The 10,575-nt window shown below is 45.2% G+C and overlaps 1 protein-coding gene across 1 annotated transcript; it reads right to left on the bottom strand.

Moving 5' to 3' along the window:
* Positions 1–2,593: 2,593 nt before the first annotated feature.
* On the bottom strand, positions 2,594–9,337 carry PCDH20 (protocadherin 20). The gene is made up of 2 exons (XM_079974622.1): positions 9,174–9,337; positions 2,594–7,348 (listed from the first exon to the last, which is right to left on the bottom strand). Exons 1-2 carry the CDS (start codon positions 9,333–9,335, stop codon positions 4,622–4,624), a joined length of 2,889 nt encoding a protein of 962 aa, XP_079830748.1. The 5' UTR covers positions 9,336–9,337; the 3' UTR covers positions 2,594–4,621.
* Positions 9,338–10,575: the final 1,238 nt, after the last annotated feature.

Genomic DNA, 10,575 nt, shown 5'->3' with positions numbered 1-10,575 from the left:
ACGGGTAAAATCAGCAAGAACATTTGACAGAAGAGCTGCCTTGCAGGTCTAGTAGTCATGTCCATTTAGCACAACATCATCCCATCAGTACTCATGCCCATTTTTAACCAAACTATTCCCAGAGGAGATAATTTTCACAGCTAGGTTTAGTGCTTTGCTATCAGCAGTTATGAGATCGATTTACTAGACTGCCATGGAACTGAGATTTCTTACAAAAGAAGTTTAGTTGAAGACTTAGACCATGTTCTCCTGAACTGCAATTTTTATAGGGATTTAAGTTTCCCCTTTTTATCTCCCCAGTATTTTCTCTCTACTTGAAGAACTCAGCTGAATTCTGTATCTTAATTTTAATGGCAAACTCCAACCCTGAGATCACAGAAAAATAGGTTACAATTATTAAAGAGATTTCTGAATCAAAATTGTCTGAATATTTATTTCTGATTGTTCACTGGTTCTGTTATACTCTCATTCTAAAGGGAAAAATTTGCCCTCCCTCTCACTAGGGGTGCCTTGATAACTGTGCGCTGTATTGGAGGTTTATGGATTGTTGACCAAGTAAACTGAAATAGTCATTGCTGAACAGAACTGATTATGAAATAAAATATCATACAATTGACTCTGAGCTTGCACTGAGCACACTGTCACCATCAGAGAAATGTCTAAACTGTACAACTTAGGGTGGTACTTCCACACCACTACTAAGACATGCATGCTGCAGCTCTGTACCTTGTGGCCATATAAACTCATTGTAACCATGGGATTTAGGAGAGGGTAGGGAACACTGGTAAGCAAACACAGTTGACCAGGACTGGGGAACCTCTGGGCTTCCAGATGTTGTTGGACTTCAACTCCCATTAGCTGCAGGCAGCATGGCTGGTGGTGAGAGATGATGGAGTCCAGCTACCACCTGAGTGCCACAGTTCCCCCATAGACCACACAACAGACTATTTACAAAAGCATGCCAACTTTTAGAGACAGCTTCTATCCACTTTATCTGCACATTTTGCTCCATTTTAGCCAATGCATCGTGCCTCCTATGACACAACCTTGCTATGCCTTGTTCCCTTGGTTTGAAACTTGCATTGTGGATGGCCCCCAGCATTTTAACACTCTCTCCAGCATCTAGCATCCGAGAGTGCAAATGCTGATACCAGGAACAGCTGTATCCCAATGTAGGCTATAGCAGGCCCTACCAACATTCTCTTTAGCATAAGAGCTCATTGCCCTGGATTGAAAACTAGCTAAAGATCAGTTGATCATCTTGAATAGTACCTACAAAAGGAACAAAGGCAATGCTGACGCCCAATGCAGAGCTGTAAGTAACAGTCCAATCCTAATTACATGGAAGCTCCTCCAATCAGAGTGAGCCTTATTCCCAAGTAAGGGAATATAGGATTGCCAAGTTAGAAAAGTTCCCTTTACACATTATATGTGTGAAGAGGGCTCTATGCCCTGAAAGAGCCTTGCTGCTCGCTCTGCTCTGTTATTGGGTGTGGTTCACTGACCTCAACCCCAAAGTCCACATATCAAGACCTAGGAATGTAGAGCTTTGCATAAGCTGGAACCCTGAACAAGTGGAAAACCAGTTGCGTGGAAGCCTCCCAGCACACAGAGTTATCCCACAGTCAACATATGTGACGTTTATAACCAACTGATGTCATGACCCATGTAGAATAATAGAACTGAAAAGGACCGAGGAGCAATCTATCGAACTTAGGCCCATTGCTCAACATTTCATAACTGCAGTCTAAATCAGTAACTTAGATGTGTGAACTGAACCATCAGAGTCAAAAACTACAGAGATAACTTCCGAATTATCTCACTTCATTTTGCACACAATTCCTTTTCACTAGAATCAATTCATACTTCCAGCTTTGCATTCTCAGGTGATGGGAAATCAAGGGGCATAGCTGAATGTGTGCACTGGCTCTTGGAAACATCCAAACCTTGTGCTGCTCCAGCAGCTGCTATTCCTACTGGTGTTTCAGTGCCACCCTGCACTCATAAGCCCCACAGCTCTAGCATGTAGGATGGTGTAGAGAGATGACTGACAAATCCAGTTTTCTGCATATTTATATTTGCTTGATTTGTCCAAGACCATAGTAAATATTCTGACAGTTTATCTAAACCTAGCTCTTTGATTTCACAGACTGATGTATAAGAAAATAATATTTATGGAAAGTTACATTGGATTGCATTCACTGACATTTCATATACTGCAAAGTACATTGTAAATGTGTGTGTGTGTGTATACACACACAGAGAGAGAGAGAGAGAGAGAGAGAAAACATGAAACATCTAGGGCTGTAAATACAAAAGAAGGGAGATGTGTATCTCAGAGATGCTGGAAAGGCTGAATGTTCACTATTATGGTAGCCCAACATGTTTCCGCTCAAGAGAACCTATAAAGAAACAGATGAGCCAGGCCCTGAAGAGGCTCCCTTGAACTTAAACATGTTGAGCTAACATAATACCAAACTTTCATCCTTTCGAGCATCTCTGAGATGCATATCCCCCCTTTTTAATGTATACATATCCACATACATAGTGTGTAGGTAGGTAGGCATCTAGGTTCCATAAAATAACAGATAAATATTATGAAAATATAGAGTTTTTATTTGCAGACATATAAACACTTTTGGTACAGTACAGACATATTGTCAGAACTCAAGAAAAGTGTCAGTTCTAAGCAGAGCACTCATTTGCCTTGTTTTACACAGCTAGATTTGATGGAGACATCTGGCATGGAAGTTTTGCAGCTTTTGCAATCATTGTTAAAGGTGTGAATTGCTGATAACCCCTCTGCTGTGTAGCTGCAGAGACAGGCAGGTGTCATTTCTGGGAAGATATGTCACTGGCTTTAGGAAGGAAAGTTATGGGCATGGTCGAAAAGACTAAGCAAATGAAAAGGAAGGGAGCCAAGAGTCAGTAATTAGCTGCTGTTCTCTCACACAAAATACCCATTGAGAGAATAGCAAGAGCCCAAATTTTAAAAAAACAAAGGTTCATATGACCAATAATTTTTGTTTCAATATGAGATATCTAATTCAGAAACATTGCTTTTAAAAAAAATAAAAAATAAAAATTATACAACCAAAGTGATGGAATACTACTGATAGATCATTGAAACTACAAAGCATTATTAACAACAACTAGGGATCACTAGATCAACAACAACAACAACAAAATTAGTTGGGGTGGTGGTAGATGGAACTATAATATTCTGAAATGGAGGGATATTGATCGTGGGCCCCAGTCCAGAGATATTTGCAGGCAGTGGGAACTGCACACAAGGATCTCTCCTGCAGGCCTCAGTAGATGAGAAGGATTGCAAGCTCTGCCTCTGACACCGTTATTCACCTATTTGGAGCAAGAGGGGTGTCTGGAATCAGCAGTTTACTAGTGAGTGGATGAGCGGAATGTAGAATTTCTCCCTGCCACATATTTTGGATTTAAGGTTCAGGGCCCATAAGGACAATGCATGCATGGAAACCATTTTCCACATGCAGATAGTCTTGATGGAGTCGGCATGGTGGTTATCAGACTCTCTTACTCTCACGTAATAGAAATTAATCCTTAGAAATAACTGGCATTTCACTGTTCCTGCACTTTGCTGCACTTAGTCTACAGCCTTGTGCACTCTTACTTGAGGAGAAAGCCTCATTTAGCTCTGGTAACTACGCATAGGAACAGGCTGTTGTACTTTAGATTCTAGTGGCAGGTACTCAAACCTCTTGAAGGCTTGGGGAAATCTTGCACAGAGGCATCCCAAAAGTTTCAAGAAGTGTTATGTCAGGGAAATTGGCAACAGAAACCCTTTTCTGCCCTGTGTACACCAGGACTCATTTGCATCCCAGATGGCATATTTCTTTTATTTGTTCCAAGAGATACTGATCAAAATATTGCTGAAGCAATTTATAATGTTTGTTCTCCATATTGAGGTGAAAGTGAACATCTACTTTCTGTCCATAACCTCACAAGGGGATAATGGGTACCCTCAAGAAATTGCACTTCTTGTTAATGCCGTTCCTATATAGAGGGAGATTTATATATTTAAACATCTGAGGTAATAAAACATTCTGTTTGATTTACCAGTGCATATTTTCTTGTCAACTTCTTGTATATACAATAGAGCATATAATTATTATACCTCAAACCCATACTTTTATTTTGTTTATTTTTCCCCTTTAGAAAAACAATGTTTTAAAATATACTTTTCATTTTCTTTTAAACAGACTCATTTACAGGAATGGCAGATGTTGCCCTCTTGTGGTAAAAAATGACTTAGGAATGAAAAAGAATTTAACAATGAATTTGTCATTGTCTTACCTTTCACTTTATGAATACTGACTTAATTTATGGGTGGGTCTTGTGATGACCAAGTCTACACAGACAAGTTATGAGCTGTTAGCACTATGGTTTCATAAAAAAGCTGTACAATGAATTTGATTTTCTTTTTCTTTTCAATGAAAAAAGCTGTAGACAGCTACAGTATTTACAATTATAATAAGTTATAAATCAGTAGTCCTTCATTGTAGCTACTGCTGACAATCCTGTATCTGGGAACTTTATCACTATTCAGAATTATTAGGTTTTGGTTGAGATTATCCATTTGAAGCCATCAGATATTGGAAATTTCCACAGGCCTTTTCTCCAGCATATGAAGATCAATTGTTCCATTTAATGGGATTTGTACTTCCAAAGTTTCGTCTCCTCTGTGGTACTTTCTTCCTCTCCTTAGGCAGATGTAAATACCCATTCCAGTTACCAGTGTTATTGAACACAAGCTTATGACTGACAGGACCACTAAGGTAGGCATACAAGATGCTGATTCTACTCTTTTGTGTGTGGGTTCTATAGAGATTTGTGGTTCTTTTTCCTCGACGTTAATATCAGGTTCCTTTCTTAAAAGGCTTTCAATGTAGCTCTCGTTGCTCACAGTGTCATTGACAAAGAGGTTCACCATAACTGTGGAATGCAGAGGTTCTGGGTAACCATGATCACTAACCTTAACAAGAAGCCGATAAAGGCCATAGTCGTTTTGCATTAGTGACTCCTCCAGAGTGATGTTGCCTGTCTTGGGGTCAATCTTAAAGGAGTCTGGCCGGGGACCTCTTCTCCCTATGATGCTGTATGCTATGACTGCATTCATGCCGGTATCATTATCTACAGCATAAACTTCTGTGATAGGAGATCCAGGTAGAGTAGAAGGGAGGACTAGGAGGTAAGACATGTTGGACTGCGGAAACAAGACCAAGGGTGGGTTATCATTGATGTCCAGCAAAAGGACAGTTATTTTTGCAGTCGAGGAGAAGGCAGGATCACCTCCATCGACTGCTTCAACCCATAAGATGTATGAGCTCTGCTGTTCCCTGTCTAGAGAGACCTTAGCTCTTAGCACTCCTTTGCCGGTGTCTATAACAAAGATGTCGCTTCCATTTACAACAGAAAGTGCTACCCAGCCATTTTGCCCTATATCTGCATCCGTGACACTTATAACTCCAATTTCCCCAAAGCCTGGAAAATTCTCTGGCACAAAAAAACTAAAATCCTTGTTGATAAATCTTGGACTGTTGTCATTTTTATCCAGTACAGAGATGGTAACTGTGGCTATTGATTCTCGGGCTGGTACTCCAGAATCTACTGCTTTAACTGTGTAGCGGTATTTCTCCCTCTCTTCTCTGTCCAGCTGGGTGGAAACTGTCAAAACTCCTGTGACTTTATCTAAAGCAAAATATGAAGGGGCTTCAGGCCCTAGGAAATAAGACACTTGCCCTCTTTCTCCACTGTCAGCATCAGTTGCATGTAGCTTGGTCAAAAAAGCATTGGGGACATTATTTTCTTCAATTGATAATTCTATCAGTGCTTGAGAAAAAACAGGTGAATTGTCATTATCATCCAGAACCTGCACTTTCACTATTTTATTGACATGGAATCCTTCAGTATTCCATGCGATCACTGATACTTCATAGAACTGCTGAGCCTCATAATCCAATGGTTTTGTAGTCTCCAGCAAGTACTCATTGTGATATGGTTTGTATGGTGTCAACCTGAATGGGCCGTCACCATCCAAATAGCAATCCACTTTGTATTTTTCGTCTGGATCTTTTATGGTAAAAAATGCTATTGGTGTGTTAACAGGCTCTAGTTCCCTCAGGTAAACCACCCCTTCTACTTCATTAGCTATAAAACGAGGAATCACTTCAGGAGGTCTCATTGTGACTTTGATGATGGATATTAACACAGTGATCACTGCAGGGATACAACCGGGACCGTTGGCTAATACGCTCAACCGGTGGAGACGAGGAGTGTCACCATTAATCCTCTTGGAGAGCTTGATAACACCTGTGCTTTCATCAAGGTAAAACAAAGTGCGGGATGACTGAGAAACCTTCTGGCTGTAGGAATATGTGATCTCTGCATTGATTCCCTGATCCACATCCACAGCATGGACAGAGGCTATGGGCAACCCAATACTAGAATTCCCAAAAACTGTGACATTGATCTGGGTCTCATTGAACTGTGGGCAGTTGTCGTTGATGTCACTGATGCCAATAGTGAGGGTGGCACTGCCCACCAGTGGAGGGACTCCTCCATCCTCTGCAGTTATGAGGGTAATATATTTGTCTCTGGCCTCTCTGTCCAAGGCACCCATGACAATCAGGTAAGGCGTTCTTTCCCCACTTTCATTTTCCTCCACATCCAATGTAAAAACCCCAAAGTCATCTTGCAGGTGGTATGTCTGGACCCCGTTGCTCCCCATGTCTGGGTCAACTGCCGGGTGCTCTATAGCTAAACGGGTGTTGACTGGTGAGTTCTCAGGCACAAAGAGGTGGATCTGTGGCATGGGAAAGCACGGGGCATTGTCATTGACATCGTGGATGGCAATCTTCACCTTGACAAGGCGGAAATACTCCTGAGGCAACACCATAACATCCAGCAACAGCAAGCACGACTCAGAAGATGGTACTGGGGAGGAGGAGGAGGAGGCAACCACACTAGAGCCAACATTATCCTCTGTGCATAGCGCCTCCCGGTCAATCTCCTTTGTGGAGGTGCGCAGTTCTCCAGTCTGGTTGTCTAGGTTCACATACTGACCTCCTAATCCCTGGGAGGCAAGGCTGAAGGAGAGAGGGGTTTCCCCCCATTGCTGAGGCTGCTGCTTCCCCTCTACTGTGGCCTCTCCCTCTCCCTCTGATGTTGCCTGGACCTGTAAATCCTGGGCTAGATTCCCGATCAGGAACCCGGAGGGCAGCCCTTCATTGATGCTGTAGAAAAGTTCAGTAGCACGACTATAGCTTGCAAAGCAGTTGAAAGGTCCAAGGAAGAGCAGGAAAATGAATAAGTTCTGAGGAAAGAGATGCATGTGAGGTTAGCGAATGGCATGTCCATCTGAGAGCATCAGTTTAATCACCCCCTCTCCATTTTGCCCCCCAAAAGAGGTCTTTCTGTGCAAGACCTTGCATTGGACCATTATCTTTAGAATTCCCACCGAATTAACAAATCCACCATCTGAGTACATCCTCCTGAAAAATTTCCACCTGCCTCATATTTTTGACCTCTACATCCTCCCAAAACTTAGTGCCAGTCTTCAGTCTAAATAGACTGCCATCTCCTTCTGTCACACACAACCACCAGCCCTGAAACATGAAGTCCCCAAACTCACCATCAATAAATGAAGAGTTGTCATCCCGTTTACCCTTAACTATTAGTTTCCTCAATAAAACAGTCATAAAGAATTCGTTAAAAAGAAGCAGTATATGTATATGCTCAAAACCACATATGTTTGTGCCTATAAATCCCCATGCTGCAGTCTAGTTCACTATACAATGCCATAAAGGGTGGGAGAAACAGAAGCATATTTAAACTTCATCTTCAGTTTCCTCACTATCTCAAATGTATTAGCATTTTTGTCAAGCCATAAACAGATTGTGAGTGAAAACAAAACAGTGGGCAGCCATCTAGGAACAAAAGCATAAACCATCGTTCTCTGCATAAAATGCATCACTGTTTAATTTTGTATTTTTCACTTCCATATATATATATATAGAAGTGAAAAATACAATATACTGTATATATATATAAACATTGCTTTTGATGATGCAAGACTGCAGGTACCATCCTCTCTTCTTCAGATTAGTAATAGAGTTGGCTCCGTTTGTCCAGCCCATCTAGGAACGGCTGTCCTTTGCCAGATATGGTCATCTAAGATGCCTTTGCCACAAATTAACCCTTTCACCTTCCCTACTGGGAGATGACACAAAACCATATGCAGCCACAGCTCATCGCAGCTTACTGTGCACTGACAGAAATGTTAGCCACGGCTGCTTTGACTTCATGGGTCCTTCCCCTGAAGTTAAAGAAACATGTCTTCAACCCAAAGAACAATTTCTTGAGAATAAGATCCACTGAAATAAGCAAGTATGTGTGACTAGGAATGGCCACACATGTGCATCCTCCTCGCTCCCTTTTAAAGCCACAATACTGGAAGAATTTTGTCACACATATGGTCCCTTTCATTCTCTGTTAGAACCATCACACTTCTTGGAGCTTGCAGACCTTAATTTAAGGACTCGGTGAAAGGGGGGGGGGGCCTTTCTGAGTTCCTTTGAGCACACACAGTGGTCCTCCTGGCCTCATCTGCTTTTTCTCATGCACAGCTCTGATTGTATGCCCGCTGACTCTCAAGAAGGGCTCGCTGAGGGTCTTTTACCCAGTGCGCACACACTTCTAAGTAAATCAGCAGAATAGGATCCTGCTGCTGCTGCATCACCACCTCCCAAATAAATGCACAGGATTGCAGCCTTGAGCTGTTGTTATCAATCCTTCTCTCATCACCATCGTGACTTACTGTGGATAGCTACAGGATCGCGCCGTTAAAAGACAGATACAGAACTAGCAGCCTCGCCTCCCGAAACTGTTGCTTCTGCCGCCTCTCTTTTTACACCTGCTCCAGCGCCTCCCGCCCGCTTTTACCATCATTTCTACACTCCTAAAGTGCTACATTCGCCGCGGGCGAAGTTTCCTTGCTGGCTCCCGCCCGACTTCCTGGTCGAGAGGCTCGAAGCGTCCGATCTTGCGCACCTTTCCTCGAAAACGATCCCAAAGAAGTGCAGACAGACACGCAGGGCAGCCTCCGGACCCCCCTTCCTCCCCCCCCCCGCTTAGCGTACCGGCAGGTTCCTCTGCGTGGCGCTGGTGCTGCTCCCAGGGCTGGATCGCTGCCCCATAGCCAGCGGCCGGTGCCTCTTCGCCGGGAGCCAGCGGGATCCTAGGGCCGGGGGCGAGCTGCGCCGCCTCTCATTCCCTCGGCTGCTCATTCCAAATGCGGGCATGGAGGCTCCCCGCGCGGGGAAGGGAGGCGCGCCGGCGACGCGAAGAGAAACCGGGAGAGCCGCCCGCCCGCCCTGCCTCCCTCCCGCGCCGGCTCTGGCGCTCATGCAAATCCCTCCCGGACGCCAGCCAATCGCCTCGCAGGGCGCTCAATTAACCCCTGGCGGGCGGCGGGCGCTCCGCTTCTCCTGCTGCGCCGCAGGCGGGGCGCCCTTCTTTCCGAGGCCGGCTGGCGCTCGCTCCAGAGCCGCCTGGGGAGTCTCCGGCTGCTGAGGTTTGAGCGGCCTCTCCTCCCTCCGCTTCTTGCTTCGAAGCTTTCCGGGCGGGAACCCAAGACGCGAAGAGAGGAGCCCCAAAGGAAGGAGCCATCTGCCGCCCCCCACAGCCACCCGCTTCCCTTAGCGACTTCGGATGAAAGTAGCGCGCCAGAAGACGAGCTCCACGCGTCCAGGCTGCGCTCGAGGGCAGCCCTGGTCCAGCCAGAGGAGGCTTCGGGCTCCGGGCATCTGGAGCGGGGCCTCCTAATTCTTGGGGAGCCCTCGAAACGGGGGCGGGGGAGGGAAGAAGAGGAAGAAAGGAGCCCCGCTGCATCCCAGGCATGGGAGCCCCCCAAATATTGTAAGGGGCTGCCCGCCCCCCCCCCCCCGCAAGTTGATGGGTGTTGCCATTCACATGGTGTGGGGGTGCTGCTTCTTGCGATCGAGTATGTGGGGTGGCGCTTACCTGGCCACCCCCAGTATTTTACTCAAGTTGGTACCCCGGATCCCCTTCTTCGCCTGCCTTCCTTGCTAGCCCCGCTTGCTTGCTTTCCGACTCGTGCGCTCCAACCTGAGCGGGGCTGGGTCGCAGGTTCCTTGTTCAGCCCCGTGGAACAGTGGTAGGGAAGAAGAAGGGGGTTTGTGCCCTGGGCGTAGCCAAGGGGGCTGGGGGAGCAGCTGCCCCCCATCAGTACAAATCAATACAAATTCGAGGTTCTACCCCCTCTAACAAAAGCCTGGTTATGCCCCTGGTCTGTGCCCAAGCTGCCCTCGGAGAATGGGCTCCTCCCCTTTCGTATGCCTCACACTTGGCCTTGCCGTGGCGTCTGCCCGTCTGAGGTTTAGCTGCCCATGAAAAATGCACCTTCCAAGTGCATTGGGACACGTGTTTGTTAAAATTAATTAATTTATCACACTTATTTCCTGCCTTTCCTTCCAAAGGAGCCCAGGGAGGTTGATTATACAGAGCCAAACTTAAATGTCG

The sequence above is a fragment of the Podarcis cretensis genome (genome assembly GCF_951804945.1).
Source record: "Podarcis cretensis genome assembly, chromosome: 4".
NCBI classification, from domain to species: domain Eukaryota; kingdom Metazoa; phylum Chordata; class Lepidosauria; order Squamata; family Lacertidae; genus Podarcis; species Podarcis cretensis.
The sequence above is the reverse complement of the archived record's forward strand: the minus strand, read 5'-3'. Positions and strand labels throughout refer to the sequence as shown.